Raw genomic sequence first — 16,769 nt, 5'->3', positions numbered from 1 at the left:
GACTACCTGTTGCCAAAGGGCTACCACTACCTTGGACCGGGGACCAGGAAGAGGCAGCCTTGCTGAGGAATACACCACGAGTGACGTAATAGTACACACAGACTAGGAGTGTCCATCGTGAATGAGCTAACTCATGCACACCCAACTGGGGACTCTCCCTTGGGGACCAGTGACTTTATGCAAAATAGTTCTGCATGGAGGGGGTATAAATACCTGATGGCTGCTGCCAGGGCCACAGCTTTACAGGGAGCTGAAGACTGAGACTCTGGCCCCACAGAACACAGTGTCACTGGTTTGAATCTTCTCAGCCACCTTGGTGAGAGGATTGGGTTGTCAGAGACACTTCTGAGGTTCCTCAGTCTTGAGTCTTGTTCACTCCACGGAGTAGCCTAGTCAACTTCAAGGTGAGTCTTGTGTTGGGGACAGCTGCTCTTAGGAGTGTCTTCCTGTTTGGGAAAGCTCAGAAAACCAGGCTTTCTGGCCCTCCTTTTTGTGGATGGACTGAAGCTGATATGGAAGGTGTAGGAAGTGCAACCATAGGAGGGTCTGCCAGTTGAACAGGGCATGTGGTCAGATTTCTTCTTCATAAATGTTTACTGTGGTGATTAAAAGATAAGCTCCTAGAAAGTTCAGAATGAGGGGAGGGGACACCCTGATGAGGTTTTCTAATGCACACAGCTTACTTTGCTAATCTTTTTGAGATGTGTCCCTTCCCCACCCCAGATCTGATAAGGTGGATATTATTAATCCCATTTTAGAAGTGAAGAAATGAGTTTCAGTTAACTAACTTGATTTAGATGAGTAGCTAGAAAAACTCAGAGTAGGATCCAGGTCACCAGGACTCCGAGGTTCACTGTCCCTCTCATGTGGGTTCTTGCTCTCACTTGTATCTTCCAAGTATATCTTTCCTCAGGAAGGGTATTGACCTCAGAGAAGCCAGATACCCCAGGGCAGTTTCTCTTTCTCTTTCTTGTCTTTTTTTCTTAAAGGATATAACCTCAACTCTTGAGACTTTAATGCTCTATTATACAAATAATTGCCTTCTGCTCAAATAATAAAGAAGGAACATGGACACTGTGTCCTTGGCTTAGAATGCATGATGACTCCCAAATCAAAAGAAAGGTGGCCAGGACTTGAGCGCCACCCCCAAGTGCAGGTCCAGAGGGAAGGTTACTAATGATAGCTGCTTGCTTTTCTCATCAGCAAGTGGCAGGAAGGGTCAGGCAGGTGCACACACTCCTGCTTCGGGGTTCCCAGCTCCTGCCCACCTTGCTGGAGGCCAAGGAGTAACTCCTGCCCAGAGTAACTGCATTTTCCTAAGGGGGCTTGTGGGTGCTCGCTGTCCTTGGTAGGTGGCTACATGGCATCCCAAGTCATCCCTTTGGTTTGTTATGTGTCTTTGTAGAACAGGAGTTTGTCCCACAAGATTTCAACTCCAAGTAAAAAACCTACAGTGCAAGCAAGCACGGGGAAAGAGAGCGGCAGTGCAGGCCTTAGCTGGGCCTTCCCTGGGCTCTGTCTCCATTCTCTGGGACACTCGAATCTGTGAGAAGACTCTGATCTGTTAGGCAGTCCTTCAACTCCACCTCACAGCCTCCCTACCCCCTTTCCTCAGTCCCACAGAGAACATTGGATTTGGAGCAGAAGCACAAAATCACAGACATGGCTTGCCCCTGGAAGTTTCTCTTCAGAGTCAAATCCTACCAAGGTGACCTGAAAGGGGGAAAGGACATTAACAACAACGTGGAGAAAAACCCAGGTGCTGTTCCCAGGTAAGCAACCTCTCTTCCACCTCCAGCCGTCTCCTCAGGACTTCCAGGCCCCTGCTGGCTCTCTCTGTTCCCAGCTTCCTAAGAGAATCTGATCTCCAAGGCCCTGCTTATAATTCTCTACTGGAGTCTAGTGCAGCTATAGTGTGTACAAGGAAGGCCCAGGACTCCCCTGCTGCTCCTAAGAGAGTCTAGACTCTCTGGAGGAAGGAGGGGGTGGGGGGAATATGTGAGAATGGAGACTGGAGAGCCTAGTGGTCAGCTCAGCGGTGGCGTCCTGATTGACCGGGGCATGTGCCTCAGTAGTTAGATATTTTGACTATTAGGCAACTGAAGAGTGTCAAGATGACCATTTAAGAGGCTTCTTTGTCGCCAGGACTACACAGTGCATACACCTACACTCTTTGAGCTTGACCTTCATGGGCCCTTTGTTATGATCTCATTCTGCAAGTGGGGCTCTGAGAGGCAATGTCTGGGTTGCAGGAATGCTAATGTCAGAGTTGAAATCTGAGGCTGGCCTGGGGCATCTTAGAATTGAACTAGTCCTCCAACAATTTATAGGGACGGACTAGAAGAATTCTAGAGAATGCTAGTAATCTACACCCATAGCCAGGGACTTGAGGCTAACTAATGTAGAAAGATGACGGCTTTCTTTGCAATGTGACACACAGAATTGAGTCCAAGCCTCATCCTGTACCTGGCTCAGACATTTGCAGGACTACAGTGGGCAGCGCCCCCTGGAGGCAGTAAGCAGGGAATCTCTAAAGTTTCCTGTCCCGGTGCTGCCAGATTTAGAGAGTTTAGGCAGAAGGGAGTAGTTTTGCTACTTCATAATCCTGTGGCGTTTGTGACGTCCCTTAGCCTCCAAACCTCCGTTTCCTCACTTGCAGGAAAAGAGTCATTATGTTAGGAGTAAAAGAGACAGATGGCCCAGGAGTGAAAGGCAGAGTGAGCAGGAAGAGGGCTACGGACAGCTGCAGGAATCCTGGGGCGCGGGTGCTTACGCAGGGCATTGGTGTCTTCTAGCCAACAGCACTTCAGTCTCAAAATACTGTGACTGAATCCTGTTTTTCTCTTCACCTGGTTGTTGCAACCCTTACCTTCTGTCCCCCCAGAATCCAGGTCCCCTGATACCTCTTTCCCTCCAACTTGACTTCATACAAGTCATGCCCCTGCTCCAAAATCTTGGGTAGCTGTCACCGCACTGAGGCTTGACTCTGCCCAGAAGGAGGGCACACCCTCTGACAACCCAGAAGGGGACTATGCTATCCTCCCACTTTAGGGAAGAGGAGACAAAAGTCCACCATGTTTGAGTCTTCTTAAAATCTCATGGCTGGCAAGTGCTAAAGTAGGCATTCAAATTGGACAGTCTGGCTTCTGGCCACCATACTGGCTGCCACCCTGTAGGTCCCGAATGAGACTCATCTCATTAACAAGGATGCTTGAGGCTTGTTCACCTGACGCTATGCTGCCAGCTCACATTTCAACAAAGCCCTTCTGGTTAATCAGTGGATTGACTGAACCATTTATTAATTGCATAGACAGCCACAGATATTTTTAGTGTCTTTAATACTATGTCAAAAACCAGGCTGGAACTGCTTTTATCTTGTCTCACAAGGTCAGTTTCTAGAAAGTGGAGGAGCTGAGATTTGAGCCAACTCCAAGTTCTACACTCTGTACTCTTTCTCTGAGGACTTACTTCGGACTGGGCTGAGAAAGAGAAAGACAGATCCAGTTGCTACCGTCAGGGAGGAGTCGGGCACCCTGTTGGGGGCAGTCTTGGCAAGGCAAGATGTAAGAGAGGTTTGGGGGGGGGGGAGGGATCAGGCAAGGGAGAGGTAATGGGAAAACGTGTTGCTGAGCCTCCTAAGGGCATGGCCTGGCTGTGGGGTCAGGAGGGGCTAATGGGCTGCAGATGGCTTTCTTAGAGGAGGGGGACCAGCAGAAATGGGACCGCCCAGGAAAGGTGGCAAGAGGATGTTCCTGGAAGAGGAAGCAGCTTACAAAGGGGATTTTAGTCTGAAAGCAGCGGGAGCCCGTTATTTATTTTTATTTTAAAACATAATTTTCAAATCTATGCAAACCAAGAACCTGTTCCTGGTGACTTTCAACTTTGTGTAAACGAGAGATTCAGAAGTGTGCAGGGTGTGTTCATGCATGCGTACACATGTGTTTTAGAGACAAAGGGTAAATGTGGGATCGTCTAGGTGACCCACAGGGAGTTTAGAGCAAGGGGTTTCAGGATGCTACAAACAAAAAAAAAAAAAAAAAAAGCACTCCTCCTCGCCATCGTGATATTAGCCAGAAGGGTCCTTGAGGGCTGCAGCCCTACTTCACCTGGAACAGGGAGAAAGGGCAAAACATTTCCTGGGAGCAGTCTATTGAAGCAGAGGTAGAGGTGGCCCTAGGACTATTGTGTGGCCTCGAGCAGGACTCTCATTTCTCTGGTCCCCAGCTTTTGCTGCCATAAAGCAGAGGTAGTAAACGATTCCCTTCTTGGTTGGATTTCGTTAGGAGGTGAGGAAATAAGCCGGTGCAGCAGGGAGTCTGGGTCGCGATCCTTGCTGTCCCTGCTAGAGGAATACACAAACAAGGCACTCACGCCTTCCTTCTAGTCCTGGTCCACTAGGAGCCGAGCCCTGCTCGCAGCGGGAGGGCGGTCGCTACGGGGGGCGGGCGCTGAGGGGTTCCGCGGCGATAAAGGGACAGCGCCAGCAAGGAGTGCTGGCCCAGCTATGCGCGAGGGGCTGAGCAGCGCTTGCGACGCCGCCCGGCCGCGGCTCTGTCGCTTCCTGCGCAGGATCTTCGGCCCGAAGGTCGCCAGTCGCGTGGGCCCAGCCAGGTACAGCGCGCGGGACCGGGGGAGGCGCCCGGGTGGCCCCGCTGGGACGCGAGAGAGGCCGGACAGAGCGCCCACGCGGGCAGTCCAGTGGGGGTTTCTGCATCAAGGAACTTTTTTTTGTGTTGGGATGCTTTGAGACAGGTTCTGGCTATGTTGATTAGTTGGCATCAAACCTAGAAATCCTCCTGCCTCGGCTTCTCAAATGCTGAGATTACAGGCGCGTGCCATCGCTTAACGTTTTTTTTTTTTGTTGTTGTTGTTTTGTTTTGTTTTGTTTTTTTAAATTGGCAGTACTGGGAACAGAACTGCATTTAAGCAAGTGCTCTTCCACTGAGCCACACTCCCCCTTCCCGCCTGGCTGCGCTCCCCCTCCTTACTGCTCTCTAAACAAACAAGGTTAAGAGGTCAAAGATGATTTTTTTACAATAACACATTTTCCCTTTCACAAGAGAGGTGGGCTGGCTGGTAGCAATGCGATCTCAAGACCCTAACTAAGCCCCTGCAGGCTGTGGATTCTGCACTCACCCCTCAGTATCTAGTTCTGGGACACTGTGCCAGCAGATGGTTCTATGGGCCTGAGAAAGCCACCACAGTTTCTTTTGTCTGAAAGTCCATAAAGGTCCTTCACCCCTGCAATGGGTCAGTCAGGTCTCAGCAAGACTGTGGGTTTAGGACTGCAGTAATTTGGAGCCAAGGGTCCCATGCCTTTAAGTGCTCACCTGATATCTGGTCCCTAGATCCCCTTTAACAGGAGGCAGAAGAAATCCGCTAGCAGGACATCATAGCTGGGGAAAAGCTCTGTTTATTTACCGTTGTGGGTTTTTTTCCTTAATCCCAATTATAAAAGTACTTGAAAAATTATAAAAATTCCAATTATAACAAAAAAAAGTCAAGATACTTGAAAGTTAAAAAGAAAGAGATTTAAATAGCCCATGGCTTATCCCATGGTGCTAATCACTGTGAACCTTTGCCGGCATTTCCCCCAGTTGCTCTCAGGCCTGCCAGAGCCCGCATTCATTCACACATAAGCACACATTGCATACGTGCACTGAGCCTGTCATCATAGCATCAGAGATATCCAGGCTGAGGCATTAGGTACAACCCCAGGCTGTGGACCCTGAGGCCAGCATAACTGTGGCTCGTGTCAGCAGTGAGACTTCAGACAGCATTAAAAACATTTTGACGTTTAGGGAAAGCACTTGAGTAGGTGGTGACATTGTCTTTAAGTCTATTACTATAGCCCAGGGGATGTTTCTAATCTAAGTCTATCTCCCAAATTGTGAAGCCCAACATGGGCAGGTATGAAGGGGGATTGTAAGAAAGCAGATCTTGGCTTCTTTTTTTTTCCCCTCCTTCTGGTGAGGCATACCAGTCCAGATCAGAAGAGTATGTTAAAGAAAATATTATTTGGATGGGTGTGGTGGTACATGCCTGTAATCCCAGCATTCAGGAGTTAGCGGTGACAGTTCAAGGGCATCACCAGCAGGATAGTGAGTTCAAAGGCAGCTGGAGGTACATAAAACCCTGTTGCAAGCAAGAAGGAGAGAATTGTTCAATGATTTTGTTGGTTTGCTTTGGTGGTAGTGGTGGTGGGTTGTTGTTTTGCTTTGTTTTTTGAGATAGCCCCTTCACTATACAGCCCAGGCTAAGCAATTCCTCTGTCTCACCTTTTGAGTGCTGGGGTTTCAGACACCAGTCAGCGTATCCCTCTTAAGTGATACCTGCTACCATACCACAAAGAGGACTTTACTGAGGACTGTCCCTCAGGTGAGTACAGGACCTACTGCAGTCTTGTAGCAGGGGGAGAGATAAGGTTTCACCCAAACACAGCATTCTTGCTGATGGTAAAGTTGAAAAATCAAACCTCACTCGGGGATGAGGGACCAGGGAGCGAGTCAGTACTAAAGGTTAAGCAGGGTCATTGCTTAAACTGGAGTTTGGGGGGGTTGTTTTGTTTTCGATTTATTTATTTTATGTGTATGGATGCTTTGCATGACTGCATGAGTGTATAGCTATGGCTGTCCTAGAACTCTGAAGGCTAGGCTAGCCTCAAACATAGAGCTCAGCCTGCCTTTGCCTCCTAAGTGTTGAGATTAAAGGCATATACCACCGTAGCTGGCTTCTTTAATATATTTTCTTCTCCCTTCCCCCACTAATTATTTTAATTTTATTTTTATCTTATTTTTGAAACAGGTAGCATATAGCAAAGGCCAGCTTTGAATTCCCTACTTAGCTGAGGGTAGCATTGAACTCCGGATCCTCCTGCCTCAAGTTTCCAGGTGTTAGAATCACAAGTGTGTACCTGCCTTTGTTCCTTTCACTCTTTACAAGATAAATACCTGGAGTAGCCAAGCACTGGGGCTTGAACCTGGAATCTCTGAACTCAAGAAGTTCTGGCAGGTGGAGTGCCTCAAGCTGGAGGCCAGTGATGTACAGAGTAAACAAACTAAATTAAGGGTTTGGGGTGCTTCGTAGGTTCTCATGGAGCCCAAACTGGCTTTGAACTTTCTTTGTAGTTGAGTTTGGCCTAGAACTCCTGACCTTTCTGTAACAATCTGCCAGATGCTGGGATTCCAGGGATGTACTTAAAATGCCCAGCTTAAACTAAAAGGGATGAGCTGGGCCTGGTGATGCTTTTAATCCCGGCACTCAGGAGCCACAGGCAGGTGGATCTCTGTGACGTCAGGGCCAGTCTGGTCTACCTAGAAAGTTCCATACCTCAAGCAAACAACACCCACCAAAATGAAAACCTAGAATACATATGATAAAGTTTTCTAAGCCGAGTGGGTGGTGAGTGGTGGACCCTGCTGGCCTGGGAAGGCTGAGTTCTCAGAGCTTTTGCATTTGGCTCTCTGGGTCCGGCATCTCCCCAGAGCTTGTGTGTGTGCCTCTGTGTCTGAATAGTTTTGGCTGATTCCCCTCATACCGTTTTCACTTTAGGTGGTAAAAGGAAAGATGAAGAGGGAAGTGGGAACAAGATTCTCTAAGACTGACTCCCTTACCCTCCCTGACTGGAAGCTGGGAACAGGTCATTCCCACCTCTAGCTCTCTGCCCTGTCTGCCAGATCGAGACTCACAGAGGCCACTTAGGTCCCTCCACGGCCAGACTCCATCTCACAATGACTGTTTCCTTTCACAGCCCGACAACACAGGATGATCCTAAGAGTCACAGACCTGCCAAGCACCAAAATGGTCCTCCCCAGCTCCTCACTGGGACAGCACAGGTCAGTAGTTTGGTCACACACCATATGGGAAGCCCTTCATCTCCTCCTTGGTACATTCAGGCTAAACAGCCCTTTGGAGGCTGGGCAGGAAGGCACAGGAAGCCAAGAGCTGGGGAGTGAATGGAGCAACCCAGACCTGATGTACAGAGGGAGCCAAGGAAGTTGCAGACAGTGAGACAGTCTTGATACTCAGCAATGGAGCTCCCCAGGGTGCACTGGCACCCAGGTAACTTGCCTGGAATGGATCGGGGTAGTGCCTTAATTTAGGGCTCCATTGTTGTCAAGAGACACCATGACCAAGGCAATTTTTGTAAAGGACAACATTTAATTGGGGCTGGCTTACAAGTTCAGAGGTTCAGTCCATAATCATCAAGGTGGGACATGGCAGCATCCAAGCAGGCATGGTGCAGGAGAAGCTGAGAGTTCTACATCTTGTTCTGAAGGCAAACCAGAGAAGATAGTCTCTTCCAGGCAGCTAGCAGAAGGGTCTCAGCCTTCACCCACACCCAAAGTGACACACTTCCTCCAGCAAGGCCACACCTATTAGCAGTATCATTCCCTATGGGCCAAGCATATTCAAACCACCACAGGTAGTTTTAAGAACATTCTCGGAATCAGAGGAGGGATTATTTTCCAGAATGATCCTAGACTCAGCTACTGAGTCCCTAGTCTCAGCCCCTGGCTTCTGGTCGTGGATCCCATCTTCCTTTCCATCCTAAGGACTGTAGAGAGGTGGATCTGGGAAAGGTGTCCCTGGGGAAGGAAGACAGTGGAGTATCTGTTAACTTCCCGGCTCTGTCCTTGGCAGCCCTGGCCACAGCATCGGCCCTCCCATCAGACTTGAATTCCCCTTATGAGCCAGCACTGGCCAGGCCTTGGTAAGGACAGAAGCCTGGCCTTGGTCCAGCCACCTGCAGTGCTCAGCTGGCACTGGCCCAGCTTCTGGGAAGGATGGAGGACCGAGGACTGGCCCCTTGCCTCATGTGCCCACGCAGAGCTCCATCCCTTACCCAAGCAGAGTACAGAGACCCAGGGGACATTTGTATGGTTGTTGGGGTTATAACCTTGGATGTTTACCCATCTTAGGATGTTCCAGAATCCCTGGACAAGCTGCACGTGACTCCATCGACGCACCCACAGTACCTGAGGATCAAAAACTGGGGCAGCGGAGAGATTTTGCATGACACCCTTCACCACAAGGCCACATCAGTAAGAAGTCTGGGGGCTGGGGAGCATCATCTTTGTCCCAGCTAGGCCACCATAAGGGCCCTTTGTGGGTCCACTACATATTCCCTGGACTTACTAGACAGCCATCTTCTCAGATGAAAGATGTTAGAAAGTCTGTCTTCATAAATTACAGGAGGAAGTAGGCGAGACAAGATTCCTGTTAACTACCAGCTAGGCAGCAGATAGCCTAAGAGGTCAGATAAAAGGCTACAGAAACCAGTTACTATTTTCTTAGATTTCGAGAGTAGCTGAGAATTGTCTATTATAATTGCTCAAAACTGGACTGAACTGGCAGAGGAAGCTTCCTATCTCTGTAAGGACAGCAAGGTGACAGTAGTTTAAGCAGCCAGTGGATGAAACTAATCATCCTTTCAGGTTCCTTCCTGCCTTTCAGTTTCTTTCTCTGACTTTAGAATTCATGCTATGAGGCTGAGCAGTGCACACCTTTAATTCCAACATTTGGAGGAGACAAGCAGATGTCCATGAGTTCGAGGCCAGCCTGGGCTACATAGTGAGTTCAGGGACAAGCCAGAGCTATACTGCAAGGCCTTGTCTTAAAACAATAACAACAACAAAACATAATACAAGCCAGGTGTGGTACATGCCTTTAATCCTAGCATTCAGGAGGCAGAGGCAGAGAGGCAGAGAGGTAGAGAGAGAGGCAGAGAGGCAGAGAGGCAGAGAGGCAGAGAGGCAGAGAGGCAGAGAGGCAGAGAGGCAGAGAGGCAGAGAGGCAGAGAGGCAGAGAGGCAGAGGCAGATGGATCTCTTTAGAAAGAAAAGCAGATATCCCCTAGGAGGAAACCGTGGAGTTTTCTCAGAGGCTGTTGTTGTATCTTTAGCTGACTGGAGAACAGGGACAGAGAGAAGCCAGCATACACCTACTTGGTCTCAGGAAAGGAGAAGGGAGTTAGGCTTGGAGAAAGCTTGGTTGAGCCCAAGGAGAAGAAGCCTGCATAGGGTCATTGTGAGCATATCAACCAGAGAATGGCCAGGCTTATGACTGGCTTGGGGTGTGGGGGGGTGCGGTGGGATGGAGTGGGGAATGGGACCCTTACTCAACCCCTGTCTCTCTTTCCAGGATTCTACTTGCAAGTCCAGATCTTGCTTGGGGTCCATCATGAACCCCAAGAGTTTGACCAGAGGACCCAGAGACAAGCCCACCCCGCTGGAGGAGCTTCTGCCTCAAGCCATTGAATTTGTCAACCAATATTATGGCTCCTTCAAAGAGTAAGTCTGACTTCCGTCAGGGTGACGTCCCCTGCCCTACTCCCTGGGGCTGACCTGTTTCCTACTGTCCCACTCTGACCTGTGAACTCAGTAATCTCCAGACTTGCTGGGGCTCTAGGCCCAGAGGAGAGCCTAAAGTGTCTGAAAGTTTAGAGGTGAGTGTAACTGGCTTTGGATTCTGGCTCCACCAGACCACTGCTGAGTTCTGGAGAAATCCATAGGGTCTCAGCCTCCTCATCTGTAAAGTGGGCACCTTATAGCATGGCTCACCAGACAGCCACGAGATGTGTGCAGATTAGAACAGTGTCCTAGCCTAGGGGCTGCAATACAGTGACTTGGAATGGATCCTTTTATCCTGAAATAGAAGGAAGTTTAGAGACTTCCTTCTGAAGAGGAAGAGGTCTGGTCAGGCTTCTCCTCTTACAGATGTAGGCAAGATTCCCAGAGACAACTCTGGCATCATGCTAGTCTAGCTAAAATCCAGGAGGCCTGACTTGGAGGGGTGCTACATTTCTAGAGTGCTGGCTTCCATGAGTTCAGTGCCCAGACCCCTTTATTCTTAACTCCACCAGTCAGTCACTCCAAGCACCAAGTATTGCCCAGCCTGGAATACAGTTTTTTTTCATTGCCAATTGCTAATGTTGTTGTCAATGCATTCAGTCACAATCACAGAGAGGCTGTGTGGCCTGGGTATGAGTTGCCTCTCATCTGGGGTTCAAGGCTGGGCAAGTGCCTTGGTTTCCTTGCCTCAAAATATCTATTATAATATAGCCACCTTTTAGGAGTTTATATGAAGATTGAATGAATTAGAGACTACAAATATCTAGGAACAGTGCTGGCCTATAATGAGTGCAGCCAAGATGTTGGTTATCGTCGTATGTTTTCAAGTTTTTAAACATCTGTTTATTTGGTGGAGAATGGGGTGCCTGAGCCACTGCACGTATGTGAACTAATGTCAGACAACAAGCTGTGGGAGTCGGCCATCTCCTTCCACAGTGTGGATTCCTGGGGTTGACTGAAGTCATCAGACTTGGTGACAAATGTCTTTACCTGCTCAGCTTCTCTCTGGTCCCTCATTGTGTTTTTTTGAGGTGGCATCTGGTGAAATAGTGAAGGCTGGCTTCTGCCCACAGTTGTTCTTTAGAGTGCTGGGGTGACAGGGTGGCAGGCACAGGTGATGACGCCTGATTATAGAGCACTGTTGAGTGACCAATTTACCCATCCACTTCTAAGAATGACTGGCAGAGACAGTAAATATCTGCTCTGGCACCTGGGGACAGTACGGCAGTGTCACTTTGTAGCACAGCCTCACTCAGCAGTTCCACCTGGGGCATGAGACACAGAAGGGTATCTGGGACCCAGAGCAGAAATTGTTGTTCTTGATGATACCTGTACCACCTCTGTACAGCCCTAGAATGCCAGAGCTGGGAGGGTGCTCCATTTTCTAGAGCAGTGCTTCCTGACCTTACTTGGGAGCTTGCAGAACACTGATGCCTCATCCCCTGGGCCAAGGTCAACCATCTTGGGAGGGGCTGTCTGTGGTCTTGTGAATGGTGGAGGCCTGTGGGGGCACTGTCTGTTCTGTAAGTGTGTATCTGGGGCTTTGTGGCATTGAACTTCAGTTTCCTTGATCTTCCCACTCAGTTGTTAACAAGTGGCTGTTTGGGGGTCTGGGATTTTTTTCTAGATAGGCTTCATCTGGTCATTTTTTATTTGGCACCAAGCACATGAAAAGCTCGGAGTTGCTGGGTTAACTCTAAGAGCCAGGTGTGGTTGACACCGCTCTCTAGAGACAAATGAGCAGATCTTGGGAGGAGGTAAGGCTTGCTAGAAGACGGACATTTGGAGCTACTGGTGCTGAGCCTTAGCACCCTAACATATAGCTCTTTGGCCCTTCAGGATCCTGACTCTTTTTGGAGTTGGGACACCCAGCTGGCATTCCAAAGACAGTTGGGTGGGTTTAAGGAAACCATGGAAGGTTAGCAGGGATGTGCCCAGTGACTGGGCAAATGCTTTTGCTTTTTATTGCCCATAGTCACAAGTCCATATCATATCTCTGTCCCCAAGAGGCTTTGGCATAAGGGTGATGAACAATAGCTTGTCCCCACAGGGACACCAGCAGCTGTGGGCTGCCAGCAGAGTAGGCTATGAGACCTGTATATGCAGAGCATCAGGACCTTTTGAGCTTCTGACTTTCTGAGAATGACCATCAAATCCAGATGTTGATGCAAAAGCCACTCCTTTTCAGAGCTAATAGATAGTACCACATTCCCACTCTTGGGTAAATGGCACTAAGTTTTCATCTTTCTCCTTTACACAGTGTTGCCATAACCATTGATCCCACTGTTTTCATGTTTGGGTACAAAGTGGGGGTATTTCTAGAATCTTCTTCCTCTGACAATGAAGGACACTGACCTCACCTAGAAGTTCCCCCTTACAGGGATCACCGAAGACAAACATCGCTGAATGTTTTGTCTTCAAGTCTTTCTGTAGTCAAAAAGGAGTTGCCATGACCCTCTGCCTGCCCCAAAGGCTGTTTCATTCCTCCTCCTGCTGACCTTAATCCCAAGTTCATTCTTTAAATAATTTTGTTTGTTGCCATTTCGAAAGCCTCTAGTGATGCTGGTTGGAAATCTCAAAGTTGCTATGGTGTGTGTGTTTCAAAGTTTTTGCAACCAAGCTTCTTTCCCTTGAAATTATTTTGAAGTATGCTTAAATCAGTGAGTGTAGCTCTGTAGGGTGGGCTCTAGGGTCCTTCAAGTTGAGTCCTGACCTCAGGTCTTGTCTGGGCCTGCCTTGCTTTTTGAGGAGCCCTCAAGGCTTGTAGTCTCCCCTTGGGTGGAAGGTGGAAGGTGGGAGGTCCTATCCACTGCAGACAGTTTGGATCCTGGGGTTGGCAGCGAGACCACCTGGGTCTGTGTCCTCTCTTTGTTACTATGCTTTTGTTCTTGAGCCTGATACTGTACACCTTAGAGTCTTAAGACTGCCTAGTAAACACAGCAATGCCTCCTAAGCTACTTGTGATGGCATGCAGCTGCAATCTCAGGTATTTGAGAGAGGGCAGACAGAGGGTTAGAAGTTCTAGACTAGACAAGATCTTGTCATGGTGACGACAACTGGCAGGATCCAGTGTAGGAGCAGAAGTGTGGTTTTCCCCCAACAGGACCAGGAACCTCAAGGTGGAGATGGCAGAGTATTAAAAAAATCGTTCCCTAGTAAGCTAAGAGTGGGTCACAAAGCCAGCCCTACAGAAGACAATGTTCCGAGGGGCACAATTTCCCCTTCTGGTGTCCAAAATCAGTTCTTGCTTTCTGGGGATTGAATTAATCCCCATATAAGGTCCTGCTATTGTTGGTCTTCCTGACAATTTCCTGTCCCCCAGGGCAAAAATAGAGGAACATCTGGCCAGGCTGGAAGCTGTAACAAAGGAAATAGAAACAACAGGAACCTACCAGCTCACTCTAGATGAGCTCATCTTTGCCACCAAGATGGCCTGGAGGAATGCCCCTCGCTGCATCGGAAGGATCCAGTGGTCCAACCTGCAGGTGAGTCTTATGGGCAGAGCAGGAGGAGGAGCAGGGGTGGGCAGGCCCTGAGACAGAGCAAGTGGCCAGGGCTCTGCAGACTATAGCCAAATCCTGAGGTGGGGTATCCCAGATCCCCTTCTAGGAGTCTGGAATCTCGTTTTAGCACCAGGGTCTCTAGATGGCCCACTCTCATGTAAAAACGTGAGGGACCCCACATGCCATCATGAGACAACCAGCAACCTTGGATGTCTTATTCCTGAGGCCCTGGTGCTACAAGTGTTTGCCTCCAGTGTTTGTGTTCCTGGCCCTAGAGAGCATTTTATTTATCCTGGCCTCCTAGGCCATCGTCTCCTTGGAGGGTCATTTGTGTGTGTGCGGGGGTGAAGGGGTGTGGGGGAGGGTCCTATTGAGTGCACTTGGACTGAGAAAATCTAGGCACCTCAATGGTGATACTCCCATGGCGACGATCCAGGCTGGGGCTGTGGGGACCCTGCCTTTTGGTTCTTTAAAGCCAGACACTCTTGGTAACTTGGTTTTACTGGGGCCTTCTGAATGGGATTTTCTGATCCCCTGTCTGAGTATAAAGGCAGCATAAAGACGGGCACGGGGGATGCAGAGAGGAGGGTGTGACCCTGTGAGAGAAACGCCCTCTGTCCCCAAGGACTTTTAGTCAGCCCCAAGCCTCTGTCCTCACAGTCTTCCATGGTGTGTTCTGGGCGGGCCCTGTGCAGGTTTTCGATGCCCGGAACTGTAGAACTGCACAGGAAATGTTCCAGCATATCTGCAGACACGTGCTTTATGCCACCAACAATGGCAACATCAGGTGAGGCACCTTTCCCAGCTGTGTCCATCCTACCACTCTTAGGCAGAAGAGGCTGGAGAGCATAGGAGAGGGACCTCTGGCTCCAGGAGAAACTAAGGAGAGAGAAAAGAATAAGGTTTAGCTCCTCTGGGACATGGAACAGTGAGAGTGGCCTCCTCCCCATTCGCCTCTGTTATAACTCGGCTTTCCTCCTTCTAACGTAGACCATGGGGCTGTTACATCTGTAGGAAGCCACTTCCAGCAGGCCTTGGTGACACATGCCTGTTATCCAAGCACTTGGAAAGGTAGAAGCAGGAAGATCAAGAGTTCAAAGCCATCCTTGGCTACATAGCACATTCAAGGCTAGCCTGGGCTCCATATGTTCCTGCCTTTAAAACAAAATAAAACAAAAACAAAGAAAACAACTTTCTTAGTTGGGCATGGTGGTACATAACAGCAATTTCAGCAGTGGATAGACTGAGGCAGGAGGACTTCCATGAGTTCCAGGCCTGTCTGGGTCACATAAACAGATCTTGTAATGTATTAAAAAGAACCCACTCAGGAGGCAGAGGCAGGTGGATTTCTATGAGTTCAAGGCTAGTGTAGTATAGAGAGAGAGTTCCGTGGCAGCCAGAGGTACAGAGTGAGACCCTGATTCAAAAACAAACAAACAAACAAAATAGAAGGACCTTCTTCCCTGTGTAGGAAGGAGACACTAGTTTTCTGGCTTTGGCTTTGCTGTGGTATTTTTTTACATGTCACTGCTTGATCTAGTCACACCATAGACAGGATGGAACAGTGTGCTCAGTCTGTCATTGACTGTCATTAAAACAAAACAAAACAAAACACACTTGGTGCACAGCTAACAGGGATTGAGCACAGGACTAGGCCAGGGGCCAGGAAGAAGGAGGTGACAGGGTGGGATACAGAGGTGACTGAGACCCTAGAATGTAGCTCCATCCAGCTGCAAACCTATGATGCATAGCCACCAACAGTGAGAAGAAAAGGATCCAGCAGTGACAGCCGGGGTTGTGGGTGTGTGTGTCTGGGAGAGACATGAGGCTTCCCAGAGTGGTGGGCCCTTGTTGGACTTGATGGTTAGGGAGAAGCTGGCAGAAGGAGGCGGCAGGTGATTTCAGGGTGATTGGTGTACGGGGAAGAGTGGAGGGAGTCTGGCTGGGAGTTCCTGCCCCACTCACCCCAACCAAGGACAGTTAATAAACTACTTCGTCCCTGTCTGGGGAAGGTCGGCCATCACTGTGTTCCCCCAGCGGAGCGATGGGAAGCATGACTTCCGGGTCTGGAATTCGCAGCTCATCCGGTACGCTGGCTACCAGATGCCCAATGGCACCATCAGAGGGGATCCTGCCACCTTGGAGTTCACCCAGGTACTGATCCAGCCTCTGATAGGTCCCTCTGGGCAGGGGACCCTGAGCAAATGCAGAGCCTGGACCTGCAGACTTACTAGGCTCCTCTGTCCCTCAGTTGTGCATTGACCTGGGCTGGAAGCCCCGCTATGGCCGCTTCGATGTGCTGCCTCTGGTCCTTCAGGCTGACGGTCAAGATCCAGAGGTCTTTGAAATCCCTCCTGATCTTGTGTTGGAGGTAACCATGGAGCATCCCAAGTAAGTCACCAAGGGTACAGGTTATGTGCCAGTCTCAGGCAGTGCCCGGAGGACAGATGTTGCAAGACCTCTTTGCCCTCTGCTGCAGCTCTGGCCTTTCCTCTCCAGCCTCAGCCTTCTGTGGAGCTGCTGATGGTTACAGAGGGAGCAGCAGCCTAGCAAACAGGGTCCTGGGAGAGTGGGAGGCAGTGCCTTAAGGAGAGCCCTTGAGTGTCTGTCTGAGCAGAACCAGGTTTTTTGTTCGCCTCTCAACACTTCTTAAATTTTTTTTCTTTCATTTATTTAGTGTGCGTGTGCAAGTGTGTGTATGTGAAAATGTGTGCTTGTGTGTGTATTTGTGTGTGACTGTATGTGTGCATATGTGTGTATGTTAGTGTGTGTGGTATGTGAGGCGTATGTGGTATATTTATGATTGTGTATGTGTGTGTGTTGTTTGTGTGTATGGTATGTGTGGTATATGTGGTGTGTGTTTATGTTTGTAAGTGTGGTGTGCTTGTATGTATGTATGATGTGTGTGGTTATGT

The 16,769-nt window shown here is 49.2% G+C and overlaps 1 protein-coding gene across 1 annotated transcript in view; it reads left to right on the top strand.

Annotated features, from left to right (window-relative positions):
• Positions 1 to 248: 248 nt before the first annotated feature.
• The window catches only part of Nos2 (nitric oxide synthase 2), a 36,093-nt gene continuing 19,572 nt past the window's right edge, over positions 249 to 16,769 (top strand). Inside the window, exons 1-9 of the mRNA XM_028759163.1 lie at positions 249 to 404; positions 1,616 to 1,772; positions 7,751 to 7,835; positions 8,922 to 9,044; positions 10,143 to 10,291; positions 13,674 to 13,836; positions 14,550 to 14,641; positions 15,867 to 16,008; positions 16,106 to 16,245. Coding sequence (XP_028614996.1) covers positions 1,663 to 1,772; positions 7,751 to 7,835; positions 8,922 to 9,044; positions 10,143 to 10,291; positions 13,674 to 13,836; positions 14,550 to 14,641; positions 15,867 to 16,008; positions 16,106 to 16,245 — 1,004 coding nt within the window. The 5' untranslated portion in view covers positions 249 to 404; positions 1,616 to 1,662. The remainder of the gene's footprint in view (positions 405 to 1,615; positions 1,773 to 7,750; positions 7,836 to 8,921; positions 9,045 to 10,142; positions 10,292 to 13,673; positions 13,837 to 14,549; positions 14,642 to 15,866; positions 16,009 to 16,105; positions 16,246 to 16,769) is intronic.

This window comes from Grammomys surdaster, unplaced genomic scaffold, assembly GCF_004785775.1.
Source record: "Grammomys surdaster isolate TR1022 unplaced genomic scaffold, NIH_TR_1.0 126278, whole genome shotgun sequence".
NCBI classification, from domain to species: Eukaryota; Metazoa; Chordata; class Mammalia; order Rodentia; family Muridae; genus Grammomys; species Grammomys surdaster.
The sequence above is the reverse complement of the archived record's forward strand: the minus strand, read 5'-3'. Positions and strand labels throughout refer to the sequence as shown.